The sequence below is a fragment of the Pristiophorus japonicus genome, chromosome 8 (assembly GCF_044704955.1).
Source record: "Pristiophorus japonicus isolate sPriJap1 chromosome 8, sPriJap1.hap1, whole genome shotgun sequence".
In the NCBI taxonomy this organism is placed as follows: domain Eukaryota; kingdom Metazoa; phylum Chordata; class Chondrichthyes; family Pristiophoridae; genus Pristiophorus; species Pristiophorus japonicus.
Genome location: NC_091984.1, coordinates 62,291,388 through 62,308,882, shown reverse-complemented (window position 1 = coordinate 62,308,882; position 17,495 = coordinate 62,291,388). Strand labels below are relative to the sequence as shown.

General features: G+C 42.8%; 1 protein-coding gene across 3 annotated transcripts in view; it reads left to right on the top strand.

Annotated features, from left to right (window-relative positions):
- ipo13b (importin 13b) overlaps positions 1-17,495 on the top strand; it is a 224,448-nt gene that overhangs the window by 88,608 nt on the left and 118,345 nt on the right. For all 3 annotated transcript variants that reach the window (XM_070886848.1, XM_070886849.1, XM_070886847.1), the window contains one exon: positions 2,488-2,629. In XM_070886848.1, the coding sequence (XP_070742949.1) occupies positions 2,488-2,629 (142 nt within the window). The remainder of the gene's footprint in view (positions 1-2,487; positions 2,630-17,495) is intronic.

Here is a 17,495-nt window from a genome sequence, read left to right as displayed (position 1 = left end):
GTAATGGTCATTCGAATAATAGAGCAATAATTTATCAAATTAATTGCCCCCTTCTTGGATCACTTCATTATAATTCCACTGTGAGCTTTGTTGAACAAAATATGAGCAGTAGCCAGCAATTATATAGCACCTTTAGGAAAAACCTCCCAAAGTGCTTCTCAGAAGTGTAATTTGACAAAAATTGATGCCAAGCTAAATAGAAATATTCGGGGTAACTAAAAACTTGGTCAAAGAGGTGGATTTTAAGGAGAAGAGAGGATGGAGAATTTTAGGGAGGGAATTCCAGAGCTTAAGGTCTAAATGGCTGAAGGAACAGCCACAAATGGTGGGGTGAAGTGAGTGGGCAATATAAAAGAGACCAGAGTTGAAGATTTTATGCAACTTCTGGCTGTGTCTCATTTAAATCTATATGAAATGTATAACGAGAGTGGTGTGGTTTCACGCTTACAAACAGCAAAGCATGAGCAACTTTTTTCTCAGTATCTTACACAATTTAAGCCATTATGAGCTAACTGAATAAACTTAAATAACTTAAGTTAATCAGGTCAGAGGTAAGGCAAATGGCAACCTACCTGGTCAAGTTGCTGATTGTTGGAGGAGGAATTTCTCTGGTGAAGCATCATGTTAGTAACCATTTCAGCAAGAACTTCAAATCCACTGTGGAGGCAGTAGGGAATGGCAACAATATCCTTATATCTATGTAACCAACTGGAGAATAGAAGGTAAAATGAAGGAGGAGAGGCCCAGCCGTCATCGCTGATGAGGAGGAGGCCGATCGCTGTTAGACTGGAGAAAATACGATGTGGAATATGAAGAAGCTGTACCATTAAATACAGGAAATGTGTTGGGACCTAGACCAGTAAAGTAATGGTCATTCGAATAATAGAGCAATAATTTATCAAATTAATTGCCCCCTTCTTGGATCACTTCATTATAATTCCACTGTGAGCTTTGTTGAACAAAATATGAGCAGTAGCCAGTAATTATATAGCACCTTTAGGAAAAACCTCCCAAAGTGCTTCTCAGAAGTGTAATTTGACAAAAATTGATGCCAAGCCAAATAGAAATATTCGGGGTAACTAAAAGCTTGGTCAAAGAGGTGGATTTTAAGGAGAAGAGAGGATGGAGAATTTTAGGGAGGGAATTCCAGAGCTTAAGGTCTAAATGGCTGAAGCGTCGTCGGGGATCGGGTGGGGCAGCTGAGTCAGCCACATCCAAGGAGGAGGTCGCCGAAGGAGGGAAGAGGTCCAGGTCACCGCTGCAGGAGGCTCGGTCGCCGCTAGTTGGAGGATAGTCCGGTTGTCACCGATGGGTGGGGGTTCAGAGGGAAGGTTCGCACCTGAGGTAGGTCCAAATTTGTGGGATTAAGGTTTTAGGTAGAGAAATGCACCCCCTATGCATCCCCACCGACACCTGGGAGTCCCTGGCCAAAGACCGCCCTAAGTAGAAGTGGTGCATCTGGGAGGGCACTGAGCACCTCGAGTCTCATCGGCGAGATCATGCAGAAATCAAGCGCAGGCAGCAGAAAGAGCGTGCGGCAAACCTGTCCCACCGACCCTTTTTCCCCCAACGACAATCTGCCCCACCTGTGACGGGGACTGTGGCTCTCTTATTGGACTGTTCAGTCACCTAAGAGCTCATTTTTAGAGTGGAAGCAAGTCTTCCTCGATTCCGAGGGACTGCCTATGATGATGAGGAAAAATAAATCGCTAAGTAAAGTAATTTAATTTCAAGTATTTCCTGTAAATCCCTGTAGCGGTAAAGTGTATAATATTTTCTCGTCAATTTGATGTATTGCTTCAGTAAATTTGCTATACAGGTACAACGTCTGAAATCCGGAATCCTAGACTAAATCCGTGCCGGGTTTTGAGCGGTGAAGTCCGAAATCCTGCAAAACCCCAAATCCGGCACGGATTCAGGCGACGATTCCGTATTTCAGACTTTTGATTTTCTTGTCTGAAATCCGGAATCCTTGACTAAATCCATGCTGGATTTTGGGTTTTGCCAGATTTCAGACCTCTCTGCTTGCCAATTCACGCCGCTTCTCACCACCTGCGGCCCCTCAGCGCTGTGCTTTTTGCCAGTAAGTAACCACCTTATTCCTCCTACCAAACTGAACCCACCCCACTTTTGGCCGCCTCAAAAATGTCCGGTTTTCGGGCAATAATTCCGGATTTCGAATGACTCCATCTGGGATGCACAAAATGTCCGGTTTTCGGACAATTCCGGTTTTCGGAGTTCCGGATTCAGGACGTTGCACCTGTATTATATTATATTGATGACCAGTTGGGTTGCAGCTGGGCCTAGACCACCCATGAGCAACAACACCGTAGTAATATTAAAATGGCAGTTTTAAAAGAATAAATATTGCTGGTAAAACTTCCACATTCTCAGAATTACCTATACTTTTTTATTCTCTTGGATTATGGTGTAACTATATATCCATTGGAAACTTTCTTGACTTATGTTTGTTTGTCTCCTTTACAGAGCCTTGTTGGAGCAAGTGGAGCACTGGCAGACATTTCTAGCACTTGTCAATATGATCATGTTTTGCACAGGAATTCCAGGCCACTACCCAGTGAATGAAACTACAAGCTCTTTAACCCTTACCTTCTGGTACACACTACAGGTATTAGCCATATATTCATGGTCATATCCAGTGAAATGCAAATATGGCATGCCAATTCCTGATGTAAATTTTCAACTAAAATGTAATTTTGAAGTGGATAGTCCAATTTTAATTGCCCATACGTTGCTGCATATAGGAATCATTCTGATTCTCTCCAGTTCCCGGGTGAATATTTGCACATTTTATTTTATTAAGAGCTTCTAATACGAGCTGTCTAATATGGTGTACGGAGTCTGCTTAAACTTATTTCATTGTGGCTTCTTATAGCCATGGATTCCAGCAGAGGTTTTGAATATTTAAGAAAAGGGTGCACTTTGTCACCAATTTCTTTTTTAATTACTTTTTTTCTTCCCTCATGCAAAATGGATCATTTGTTTTTTGACAAAGGGTCCACATCCAAAATGTGAACCTCTGTTGCTGTCTGATCTGATGAATATTTCCAGTATTTTCTATTGTTTCAGGTTTCCCGCATCTACAGTTTTTTGATTTTAGTTTAGATTATTTGTACCTGTCCCCCTCTTCTTCCCCACCTGCACCCCGCCCCCCCCCCAACTTAAAAGGCAAAGCCTGAGACAGGCATGAGCTGCGACACGTGTTTATCTACCTGTCTTATTTTCTTTCTCTTTCCTGTTCAATGATGCCATGATGTTGGTTGGGGAATTATCCATGGGGATAGTAATACTAAGACGTGGATCTACACTTGCAATCTGGAATTAAAAAGCTAGTATCTGTAATGATGACCATGAAACTACTGGATTGTCGGAAAAACCCAACTGGTTCACTAATGTCCTTTAGGGAAGCAAATCTGCCGTCCTTACCCGGTCGGGCCTATATGTGACTCGAGACCCACAGCAATGTGGTTGACTCTTAACAGCCCTCTGAAATGGCCTCGCAAGCCACTCAGTTGTACCAAATTGCTACAACAAAATCAGCACTGTGAGGACTACCTTCACCACACGGATAGCAGCAGTTCAAGAATGCGGCTCACCACCACCTTCTCGAGGGCAATTAGGGATGGGCAATAAACGCCGGCCTTGCCAGCAACGCCCATATCCCGTGAACGAATACATTTATTTTTTTTAAAGTCTCAAAATGGCGAGTTCTCAATTTTGTTCAGGTGACCATGCGCATATGACTTGGTGACAAAAAATGGTAGCATGCATGAAATTAAGCGTCTCAAGTTAACCCTGAGGATGAGACATTTTAAAAGCAGGTTATATTGCCAAGAAAAAAATAATGCTGTGTTTGATATTTCAATTTCAATGAGCCATTAAGAATCTGGTATGAAAGCAAAATACTACAGATGCTGGAATCTGGAATAAAAACAGGAAATGCTGGAAATCTCAGCAGGTCAGGCAGTATCAGTGGAAAGGAAGCAGAGTTAATGTTTCGGGTCGATGACCCTTCATCATGACGAAGGGTCATCGACCCGAAACTTTTAACTCTCTGCTTCCTCTCCACATTAAGAATCTGAGCCTGGCTGAGAATATTGGTATTACATTCTAAAGAATAGTGTTTGAATGTTCAGATCTTTCTTTCTTCCCGCGACCCCCTCTCTCACACCTGTGACCTCTTATCCATCTGCCCACCATGTCTTGCAACCGCCCCATCTTTACTTGCCCAAAACCAGTAACTGGTTCTACAAACTGGGTCAATCACTGCTTGTTGTATTTTCATGGTTGAACCTCCTCCTCCAAAATGGCAACAATTCCCGTTAATATTGATGAGCATAATTTAATATAAATCAGACTTCCAAAGATGTATCAAATTATGAACTTTTCTAGTTCAGACCTAGATGGAGATTGAAAATTATTGTCCATCCATTGTTGGTCATTTTTCATAGAATCATAGAACAATACAGCACAGAAGGGGGCCATTCAACCCATCGTGCCTTTTTGAAAGAGCAATCCAATTAGTCTCATTCTCCTGCTCTCAAATCCCCGGGCTTCAATTTTGCTAACCAGTCTATTCATCAAAACATCTTTCGAAAGTCCATATACACATCATCAACCGCACTACCCTCATCCATCCTGTCTGTTTCTTCATGAAAAAACTCAGTCAAGTTAGTCAAACACAATTTGCCTTTAACAAATCTGTGTTGGCTTTCATTTATTAACCCATATTTTTCCAAGTGGCAATTAATTTTGTCCCAGATTAATGCCTAAAAGCTTCCCCACCACCAACGTTAGGGTGATTGGCATGGAATTGGAGGGTTTATTCCTCTCCCCTTTTTGTGATCATGAGTGCAACATTTGCAATCCTCCAGTCCCCTAACACCACTCCTATATCCAAAGAGGATTGGAAGATTGTGGCTAGAGCCTCTGCAATTTCCACCCTTGCTTCCCTCAGCAATCTAGGATGCATCCCATCTGGACTGGCTGACTTTTCTATTTGAGCCCTGCTAGCCTTTTAAGTACCTCCTCTTCATATATTTTTATCCTATCCAATTTCTCTACTGCCTCCTCCTTTACCGTGACATTGACAACATCCTCTTCTTTAGTAAAGACAGATGCAAAGTACTCAATAATATCTCTGCCTCCATAAGACGATCTAATTTTTGGTCCCTAATTGGCCCCACCTTTCGTTTGACTTATCTTTTTACTAATCTGTGTGTTTATAAAAAGACTTTGTGTTTGCTTTTATGTTAACTGCTACTCTATTCTCATACACTCTCTTTGCCCTCTTATTTCTTTTCTTGGTTCTCCTCTGTACTTTTTGCATTCAGCTTGGTTCTCTACTGAATTACAAACCTGACATGTATCCTAAGCTTCCTTTTTCTGTTTCATTTTAATCTCTCTATTTTTAGTCATCCACAGAGCTCTAGCTTTTGATGCCCTTCCTTTCCCCCTCGTGGGAATGTGTCTAGTCTGTACCCAAACTATCTCCTTTGAGGAACTCCCATTGCTCCTTTACTGTATTGACCCACTGGGCCAGATTCCTTTTCAACTCACTGAAGTTTGGGCTCCTCCAGTTGAATATTTTCAAATATGATTTTTCCTAGTCCTTTTTCATAACTACTTTAAACCTAATATTGTGATCACTGTTTCTCAAATGCTCTGCCACTGAAACAGCTTCATTTCCATTGTTAAAAATTACGTAGTGTCGAAACATGGTATTTTCAGGTTCAGGTTATCCAAAGGTTTTTTGTACAGTTGTATGACCACCCAAGTATGATAAAAAATGTTATACTGAGATATCTTCACTGCTTTCCTCCCTCAGCCTCTGCACCAAATGACTTCTCATCCTCGGTGATTTGAACCTCCATCTCAATTCATCATGCTCTCTCTCCTCTGAGTTCACTACCTTCCTGTCCTCCCTTAATCTCTCCGTACATATAAATTCCTCAACCCATATTCACAGCCGCCCCTTTGACCTTGCCATCTCTCGTGGCCTCGCTATTCCTACCATGTCAATTACAGATAAGGCCATTTCTGACCATTTCCTTGTATCGCTGTCCACCCACATCCCCCTTTCCCCACCCAACCTTCCTTCCTTCTGCATCCGCCCCTGGAAGAAACACTCTCCAAACTCTCCTACAACTGCACTTATCAACTCCAAACTGTCCAACTGTCCAACCTTTGGCCCTCCTTTCACCATGACATATCTGTAGCCACCGATCTGCTCAACCACACCCTCACCACCACCTTTGATGCCCTAGTCCCTTATCCCTCTCAAAAAAAACAACCCCCGACCCCACTGAGCTTGCTAGCTACTGCCCTAACTCCAACCGCCCTTTCCTCTCCAAATCCATGCCCATCTTTCCTGGAACTCCATGTTTGAATCCCTTCAATCTGGTTTCTGCCCTTGCCACAGTACCGAAACGGCTCTATCTAATCATAGGCAGAAAATCTCCTGCAATGGCTTCTCTTCCCACTCCTGCATTGTTACCTCTGGTGTCCCCCAAGGATCTAGCCTTGACCACCTCCTATTTCTCATTTATATGCTCATGTATATGATATCCCTTGGTGATATCATCCGAAAACATTGAATCAGTTTCCACATGTATGCTGACAACACCCAGCTCTACCTCTCCACCACTTCTCTCGACCCTCCATGGTTTTTAAATTGTCAGACTGCTTGTCCGACATCCGGTACTGGATGAGCAGAAATTTTCTTCAATTAAATATTGGGAAGACCAATGCCATTGTCTTTGGTCCCCTCCACAAACTGCCTTCCCTAGCCATTGACTCCATCTATGTTCGCAACCTTGGCGTCCTATTTGACCCTGAAATGAGCTTCGGACCACATATCCATGGCATAACTAAAATGGCCTATTTCCACCTCCGTAACATTGCCCGCCTCCGGCTCTGCCTCACCTCATCTGCTGCTGAAACCCTCATCCATGCCTTTGTTACCTCTAGACTTGACTACTCCAACACACTCCTGGCTGGCCTCCCACATTCTACCCTATGTAAACTTGAGATCGTCCAAAACTCGGCAGCCTGTGTCTTCATTCGCACCAAGTCCCGATCTACCATTACCCCTGTGCTCGCTGACCTACATTGGTTCCTGGTTAAGCAACGCCTTGGTTTCAAAATTCTCATCCTTGTTTACAAATCCCTCCATGGCCTCATCCCTTCCTATCTCTCTCATCTCTCAGCCTCACAACCCCATGAGATGTCTGCGCTCCTCTTGAGCATCCCTGATTATAACTGTTCAACCATTGGTGGCCGTGCCTTCAGCTTGCTAGGCCCTAAACTCTGGAATTCCCTCCCTAAACCTCTCTGGCACTCTACCTCTCTTTCCTCCTTTAAGATACTCCTTAAAACCTACCTCTTTGTCCAAGCTTTTGGTCATCTGCCGTAATTTCTTCTTGTGTGGCTCGATATCAAATTTATTTGCTTTGTCTTATAACAGTACTGTGAAGCACCTTGGGATGTTTTACTACGTTAAAGGTGCTATATAAATACAAGTAGTTGTTGTTACAGTTACAACAATTTCAAAATTCATTAGTTGTAAGGGGAAAAGCACAACAGGTGACAGCTCAGCACATCATGGAAGGTCAGCACTGACCGATCACTGGGCAGAATTTCTCATTATTGCCTTTCTGCTTGGAAACAGTGACATATTCATTACAGATGCCTTGTTTACCTGGAATGTGAATTTTTAGTTATAATTGAAACATATTATGATTCACCACAATTAATCATCATGTATTCATACAGAGAGACCTCAAGGGGGGGATTTTAACCCTCAAAGAACGGGTGGGTTGGGGTCGCGTGGGAAGTTAAAGTGTTAAAAATCTGAATCCCGACCAGAACCTGCCACCCGCCACCCACTTCCAGTTTTAACAGAGGCAGGACGGGGTGGGGCGAGGGCAGGCAGCCACTCATTTCCCAGGAGGTGAGTCGCCCAATTAAATATTATAATGAGGCTGCCATGCCTCCGATTTAGCCTTCATTTTTAATTTAACTGCAGCTGGTTGGGTTTTGCAGGCCTCATGAAACCCGCCAGCTAATGGAAGGTGAAGATTGCTGGATCTAGCAGCTTAAGTGCCTTTACACCTACCTCCTGGATTCAGCGTTCCTGCCTAACCCACTCACTGCATCAGGCGACATCCCCCATGAGGCCTCCGATTTCCGCCCATTTCCCCCCCCGCCCCCCAACGAGGTATCTGATGTTCCCCGCCCTCCCCGGTCCCAACCCACCAAACTATTAAGATTCAGGCTCAAGTTCATTTTTCTGAAACCTTCTGTATATAGTGCAAGTCTCTAGAATGGTGATTTAGATTTTTGCAGATGCAATGTTCCAAGAACCTTCCTTATCTGGCACCCTCGGGACCTGGCCTGTGCCAAGTAAGGGATTTTGCTGGATAAAGGGAGGTCAGCCCGGGGGGTGGGGGGAGGGAAGGTCGGAGGTCGGTGCCCTGGCAGGCCCCAGTGAGTGTCAGCGCAGCCCCCAGCGGGCCAAGTGTCGGCAGACCCCAAAGTCTGGGTGGATGTCGGCCTCGTTCTGCGCATGTGCCCTGGCCACCAGAATCATGCCGGACGAGGGAGGTCCAACCTGTAGTGGGGATGCTTCATTGATTTGATGCAGTGATTTATACTAATCCATCCCTTCTTTGTTTGAAGCTTTACTGCAAATTAAATAAACTGCAGGCATCCTGAATCCCATTTTAAAAACCATTATTGAGGTTTAGACAAACTGGTTGTACAGCAGGGACAAAATCCTGGTTTAATGTAATTTTTCCAAATCAATCTTAATTCATATATCTCATTTCCCTCCCTACCCATTCCATTGAATGAAGTTGAAACCTTTATTCCTGTGCTAAGTAGGTCATAAATTTCTGTACAATTAGCATTAATTGCTTAGTAGTTTTGGTTAGGATGTAAGTCAGTGTTGATACTGGGTTTCATCTATGAATCAAATTTTTTTTTCAGTTGTCTAAACTGCTTAGTCAATTTGAATGAATGCAGATGTTCAATCTAGGTGAAATTCCTCTCCTTTTATTCTCTCCATCCTCAAAGGTATTGAAGAATTTATTATTTAAAAAAAAATGTAACTAAGACGCCAAGATGCTTTATTAAAGGACGTACTATACTTGAATATGACAAGTGACTTGCAGATGTATTTTTTTGGTGGCAGTATTTTGATTTCCAGTTCGTGTGAATCAAAATTCCACCATTCAATTATATAATGGTAGATCTGTTCTTCAACTCCATTTACCTGCCTTTGCTCCATTTCCCTTGATATACATACCTAATAATTTAGGGATCTCAGTCTTGAAAGCTCCAATTGTCTCAGCACCAAAGCCTTTTGGGGCAGATAATTCCAGATTTCTACGAACCTTTGTGTGGGAAAAAATACTTCCTGACCTCATTCCTAAATACCCTATCTCTAATTGTAAGATCATATGCCATTGTTTGGATTCTCCCACTAATAGTTTCTCTGTATCTACCCTATATTTTCCCTTTATCATTTTTAAAAAAATCTCTATTCGATCACCTGTAAACCGTATAAACTCAAGGGAGTACAATCCAATTTTATGTAACCTGTTCTCATAATTTAATCCTTTAGCCCTGGTATTGTTCTAGTGAATCTGCACCATCCACCAGCCTGCGCAAATATATGCTTTCTGCGGTTTAGTTCACAAAACTGAACGCAATAGTCCAAACCGGGTCAAATCCAGGTTTTATACAACTGAAGCATCACTATCTTAAGGCTCCTAGTCTCTCACTATTAAGAAAGTATTCTGATTTGTCTTTCTTGGATCCGAAGTGGATTCCCTCACACATAGAACTCCATGTGGCATAGTTTTGTCACTTACTTAGTTTGTCTCTGTCCCTTTGTAATTTCCTGCTGCCATCTAGACAACTTACTGTACTTTACCACTTCAACAACTACACTTCAAAAGGTACTTAATTGCTAGGGAACACTTTGGGACATCCTGAGGTCATGGTAGATGCTATGTAGATGCAAGTTCTTCCTTGTCTTCTCCCTTGCCTTCCTCCATTTTGTTTCCTTTTTTCTTCCAAAATTGTTCAGTGTTCCATTCCCCCACAGAAAGGTTCACCAATAAGTTTTTTTAAAAAATGTACAGTTGTATTGCATTTTTTAAACTACTTCTGGTATGTGGGGTCATACACACAAGGCCACATTTATTGTCCATACCTAGAATCATAGAAATTTACAGCACGGAAGGAGGCCATTTCGGCCCATCGTATCCGCACTGGCCAAAAAGCTATCCAGCCTAATCCCACTTTCCAGCTCTTGGTCCATAGTCCTGTAGGTTATGGCACTTCAGGTGCACATCCAAGTACTTTTTAATTGTGGTGAGAGTTTCTGCCTCTACCACCCTTTCATGCAGTGAGCTTCAGATCCCCACCACCCACTGGGTGAAAAAATTTCCCCTCAAATCTCCTCTAAACCTTCTACCAATTACTTTAAATCTATGACCCCAGTTGTTTACCCCTCTGCTAAGGGAAATGCATCTGTCCTATCCACTCTATCTAGGCCCTTCGTAATTTTATACACCTCAATAAGGTCTCCCTCAGCCTCCTCTGTTCCAAAGAAAACAAACCCAGTCTATCCAATCTTTCCTCATAGCTAAAATTCTCCAGTCCCAGCAACATCCTCGTAAATCTTCTCTGTATCCTCTCGAGTGCAATCACATCTTTCCTGTAATGTGGTGACCAGAACTGCACGCAGTACTCTAGCTGTGGCCTAACTAATGTTTTACACAATTCAAGTATAATCTCACTGCTCTTGTATTCTACGCCTTAACTAATAAAGGCAAGTTCCATATGCATTCTTAACCACCTTATCTACTGGACCTGCTACCTTCAGGGATCTGTGGACATGCACTCCAAGGTCCCTTTGTTCTCATTGTCCTACCATTTATTTAATGTGTATTCCCTTGCCTTGTTTGACCTCCTCAAATACATTACCTCACACTTCTCCGAATTGAATTCCATTCGCCACTGTTTTGCCCACTTGACCAGTTTATTGATCTCTTCCTGCACTCTACAGCTTTCTTCTTCTTTATCAACCACACAGCCGATTTTAGTATTATCTGCAAACTTCTTAATCATACCCCCTAAATTCAAATCTAAATCATTGATAATACCACTAAAATCAAGGGATTTTACAGAGCCCTGCGGAACCCTACTGGAAACAGCCTTCCAGTCACAAAAACACCCATTAACCATTACCCTTTGCTTCCCGCCTCTGAGCCAATTTTGGATCCAACTTACCAGTTTGTCCTGGATCCCATGGGCTTTTACTTTTGTGATCTGTTTGCCATGTGGGACCTTATCAAAAGCCTTTTTAAAATCCATATACATTACATCAAGTGCGCACTACCTTCATAATTACCTGCTCAAAATACTCAAGTTAGTCAGACATGACCTTTCCGTAACAAATCCATGCTGACCTTGACTAATCCGTGTCTTTCTAAATGAAGATTTATCCTGTCCCTCAGACTTTTGTCCAATCATTTTCACACCACCGAGGGTAGGCTGACTGGCCTGTAATTATTCGGTCTATCCTTTTCTCCCTTTTTAAACAAAGGTACCACATTAGCAGTCCTCTGGCACCCCACCTGTAGCGAGAGAGGATTGGAAAATGATGGTCAGAGCCGCTGCTATTTCCCCTTGCTACTAGTTGCCCTGAGAAGGTAGTGGTGGGAAGCAATTGTTTGTATACTTTAGAGGCATTACGAGTCAGCCACATTGTGTACATTGGAGATATGTGTAGGGCATGCCAGGTATAATCCTGCACATAAAAGGAGCGGCGAGTGGCGGCCATGGGCAGCGTGGCGGCCCCGACCTGCGAGAGACCATCAACGGCAGGTCGGGGCCATAAAAGGATCGGTGAACGGCGGCCATGGGCAACGTGGCAGCGTAGCACTGCAAGGTACAGCGCGAGCTGGTGCAGGAGGGTGACATCATCAAGGTCCAGGAGGCTGATTGGAGTGTGGATAGGTACAGCAGGAGCGGTGAGGTTGGGGCAAAGGAGCGGCGAGAGATTGTAGAGGGACGTGATCAGGGCCCAGGAAAGGCGCGAGTTCAGGGCCAGAAGAGGTGAGGGCCCAGGAGCAGCACGGGCCAGCCCACATTGCGATATGTGTGTACACTAAGCCTGTGCAGCAGAGCAGGTTTCCAGTTGTCTTGGTTAATCCTTGCCACTGGACCAAGACCTAGCTCTGTCAAGCCCATGTGCAACAGCCACCACACGTTTTAAAAAAAAAAAAAAAATCCACACACAGGCATCTTCCACCCTACACTATAGTTCAGGACCTGGAATATTAGGTCCTTCATTGAAACACCTGTGAACTCATCCTTTTTTGGCGTGGAAGGAAGTCATCCTCGTTTCGAGGGACTGCCTATGATGGTGAATCCTGCACTTTACGAGGCCTTATTTTTTTCTTGTGCGAATCTTTAAATGACCAGATTTATTGAATTAAATGTCACAATTTGTATTGTGAGGTTTGAATACGTGACCTCTATCATAGCCACTACATGACTGCACCCAAGTGGTCACGATGGAATTCCAGCAAGAGGTTATGACTGATATATGTAGGAAGTAACTAACAATCAGATTATATAGATTACTGATTGTCCTCGTTTAGGGAGTTGAAATCCTCATAATTGCTGTACTCTTGCTAAAACGGACTGCCGAGGAGAGTTGTTGTCATTCCCAGTCAAATATGAAGAAACCTTTTATTTAGCATTCCTGATCTTATAATGGTAATTTATAATCAAAAGCAATTGATGAAGGTAATATAAATAATATAAAGGTGCTTGAAGTGATAATATTTTTACATGACTAAGATGCAAGTCTTTAGGATAAAATTATGTTTAAACTTTTGGTCATTGTACTCGTCAGCAATTAAGTGATTTAGGAAGACTGTTGAAGACTAGAGCCTCTAGGTGGTCATTTATAGTACTGAATTATAAGTCAAATATAGTGGCAGCTGACCAGATGACAATATTGTGTTTTTAATTAAACTACAAGTCTTTGAATGTAGGATCTCCAAGGCCCTGTTTATACTGGCATTTGACAGATGGACTGGACTAGAAACTTTACCTCAAATGCTGTGAACTATGTATCTTGAACTCTTACCAATTTAAAATGAACCTGTTATGGGATAAGTTTCATGCCAGGATTTATTTGGATGCTTGTTAACTTTTGATTGACTATGACCCAGAACCTTGGGAATGACAAACTCTTGTCACAGGAATATCAAAATCCTAAATTTCATGAAGTAGAACATTTTCAAGTGTTTTGATAATTTGGTCATCTACAAATTGTTTTAAACAACCTTGTTTGTGAAACTTTTAGCTCTGTAAACAGCTAATGTTGTTATAGCACATTGGTGTAAAAATGTCATTGAATGTGCCTGCATTCAGCACACCAGTTTCCATCTTGAAAGTGTTCACAGAACTGTTGAGTTGTTGGAAATTGGACAGCAGATTAACCACAGATTTATGCAGCAAATTACCGGATTCACTCAGGCAAGCTACTGGGAACATCTGGCTTATCTACCCAGTGGTCAGCCATAGTTAATCCAACAATGGGTTTGGAGCCAGCTGCACAAGCATGCCTCTTAAATCAATGTGAAAGCAGCTTGAGGCTTCCCATACAATCACTCGGCAAAAATACTTCCCTCACCTTGCTGACCACCTCCATCAGTAAGTACGTTTGTGTAACAAATAATGGGCCGAAAATTCCTGCCTCGCCGGGTCCATATGAAGTGCGCATGGACCCGGCGAGGCCTCGCAAAAGCCAGTTTTCAGGGCGCAATGCACGTGCGCCGAAAACCGGCTTTTCCGATCTATCAAGATTTCAAAAGACAGATCCTCCGCATCCCCAGGAAAAGGAATTCCGTGCAGAAGGAATTGGGCTATATGCCCAACTCATGCCCAGCGAATGTTCTTCAAACTTTCATGCCTGGCAAAAGCAGGCATATAGCCAACTTTTGCCAGCGTAATACTTTTAAAACATATAAAAATTAAATTTAAACACTCATTTTTATATTGAAAACCCTGTCCATTAAAGTAAGTTTACTTTTAACCCGACTAAAGACATTAAAAAAATTCCGCCCAATATTTTCTTTTTAAACCATTTAATTTCAATTATTTTTAAATATGTGAGGTGCTTTATTTATTTATTTTATTATGCTGTGTTTCGGTGTTTTAGGGGGTTATTCTCATTGATAGTAATGGGAACTTATACAAACGGAGTTCCCATTTTTATCAATGTGAATACTGCATCGTGATTGGTGGACCTGGCCCACGAGACTCCACCTTGTATGTATGTACGTACGTCCTGAAAGACATCTCCCCATGCGCTGCGCAGCGAATCTAGGCCTCCGACTGGGATCCGACGTTCTGCTGGGACCACCAGGTACTTTCGTAGATTTTTTTTTGATCGGAGGCGTTCGTACGAAGGAAACCTCCGACTGCAATTTTCCCCCCAATGCTTCCACACATCAATGCTACTTGTCTGAGTTTTGCTTCTCCGTTATCATTGTATACTGTCTATTGTATACAATCTCTCTCCCCTGCCCCAAAATAACTATTTTGTCATGACAAGTAACAATCATGCCAATTTTCACCACTTACTGAAAGAATTTGCTACAGTAATACTATAGATGTTTGTCTTGGAAAGAGGAATTACTTAAAAAAAAAAAGCTTTTTTCAGCTATCATGTGGTTTAAATTAACCTTTTGAAGAATGGATCGACTTATCCATATTAGCAGGAGCTTTGGCTGTCAATAAAAATCTTTAGATGGTACATCACTTCATAGAAACATAGAAAATAGGTGCAGGAGTAGGCCCTTCGAGCCTGCACCACCATTCGATAAGATCATGGCTGATCATTCCCTCAGTACCCCTTTCCTGCTTTCTCTCCATACCCCTTGATCCCTTTAGCTGTAAGGGCCATATCTAACTCCCTCTTGATTATATCCAATGAACTGGCAACAACAACTCCCTGCGGCAGGGAATTCCACAGGTTAACAACTCTGAGTGAAGAAGTCTCTCCTCACCTCAGATCTAAATGGCCTACCCCTTATCCTAAGACTGTGTCCCCTGGTTCTGGACTTCCCCAACATCGGGAACAATCTACCCTCATCTAACCTGTCCCGTCCCGTCAGAATCTTGTATGTTTCTATGAGATCCCCCCCTCATCCTTCTAAACACCAATGTATAAAGGCCCAATTGATCCAGTCTCTCCTCATATGTCAGTCCCGCCATCTCGGGAATCAGTCTGGTGAACCTTCGCTGCACTCCCTCAATAGCAAAATTGTCCTTCCTCAGATTAGGAGACCACAATTGAACACAATATTCCAGGTGAGGCCTCACCAAGGCCCTGTACAACTGCAGTAAGACCTCCCTGCTCCTATACTCAAATCCCCTAGCTATGAAGGCCAACATACCATTTGCCTTCTTTACCACCTGCTGCACCTGTATGCCAACTTTCAATGACTGATGTACCATGACACCCAGATCTCGTTGCACCTCCCCTTTTCCTAATCTGCCACCATTCAGATAATCTGTCTTCGTGTTTTTGCCCCCAAAGTGGATAACCTCACATTTATCCACATTATACTGCATCTGCCATGCATTTGCCCACTCACACCCCTGTCTAACTCACCCTGCAGCCTCTTAGCATCACCCTCACAGCTCACACCGCCACCCAATTTAGTGTCATCTGCAAACTTGGAGATATTATACTCAATTCCTTCATCCAAATCATTAATGTATATTGTAAAGAGCTGGGGTCCCAGCACTGAGCCCTGCGGCACTCCACTAGTCACTGCCTGCCATTCTGAAAAGGACCCGTTTATCCCGACTCTCTGCCAACCAGTTCTCTATCCACGTCTGTATATTACCCTCAATACCATGTGCTTTGATTTTGCACACCAATCTCTTGTGTGGGACCTTGTCAAAAACCTTTTGAAAGTCCAATATACCACATCCACTGGTTCTCCCTTGTCCACTCTACTAGTTACATCCTCAAAAAATTCCAGAAGATTTGTCAAGCATGATTTTCCTTTCATAAATCCATGCTGACTTGGACCGTACCCGTCACTGCTTTCCAAATGCGCTGCTATTTCATCCTTAATAATTGATTCCAACATTTTCCCCACCATTGATGTCAGGCTAACCGTTCTGTAATTACCCGCTTTCTCTCTCCCTCCCTTTTGGAAAAAGTGATGCTACATTAGCTACCTTCCATTCCATGAGAACTGATCCGGAGTCGATAGACTGTTGGAAAATGATCACCAATGCATCCACTATTGCGAGGGCTACTTCCTTAAGTACTCAAGGATGCAGACTATTAGGCCCCGGGGATTTATCGGCCTTCAATCCCATCAATTTCCCGAACACAATTTCCCGCCTAATAAGGATATCCTTCAGTTCCTCCTTCTCACTAGACCCTCAGTCCTCTTGTACTTTCAGAAGGTTATTTGTGTCTTCCTTCGTGAAGACAGAACCAAAGTATTTGTTCAATTGGTCTGCCATTTCTTTGTTCCCCATTATAAATTCACCTGAATCCGACTGCAAGGGACCTACGTTTGTCTTCACTAATCTTTTTTTCTTCACATATCTATAGAAGCTTTTATGTTCCCAGCAAGCTTCTTCTCGTACTCTATTTTGCCCCTCTTAATTAAACCCTTTGTCCTCCTCTGCTGAATTCTAAATTTCTCCCAGTCCTCAGGTTTGCTGCTTTTTCGAGCAAATTTATATGCCTCTTCCTTGGATTTAACATTATCCTTAATTTCCCTTGTTAGCCACGGTTGAGCCACCTTCCCCGTTTTATTTTTACTCGAGACAGGAATGTACAATTGCTGAAGTTCATCCATGTGATCTTGAAATGTTTGCCATTGCCTATCCACCGTGAACCCTTTAAGTATCATTTGCCAATCTACTCTAGCTAATTCACACCTCAAACCATAGAAGTTATCTTTCCTTAAGTTCATGACCCTAGTTTCTGAATTAACTGTCACTCTCGATCCTAATAAAGAATTCTACTATCTTATGGTCACTCTTCCCCAAGGGTCTTACACAACAAGATTGGTAATTAGTCCTATCTCATTACACATCACCCAGTCTAGGATAGCCAGCTCCCTGGTTGGTTCCTCGACATATTGGTCTTGAAAACCATCCCTAATACACTCCAGGAAATCCTTCTCCTCTGCATCGCTACCAGTTTGGTTAGCCCAATCAATATGTAGATTAAAGTCACCCATGATAACTGCTGTACCTTTATTGCATGCATCCTTTATTTCTTGTTTGATGCTGTCCCCAACCTTACTACAACTGTTTGGTGGTCTGTACACAACTCCCACTAGCGTTTTCTGCCCCTTAGTATTCCGCAGCTCCACCCATACCGATTCCACATCATCCAAGCTAATGTC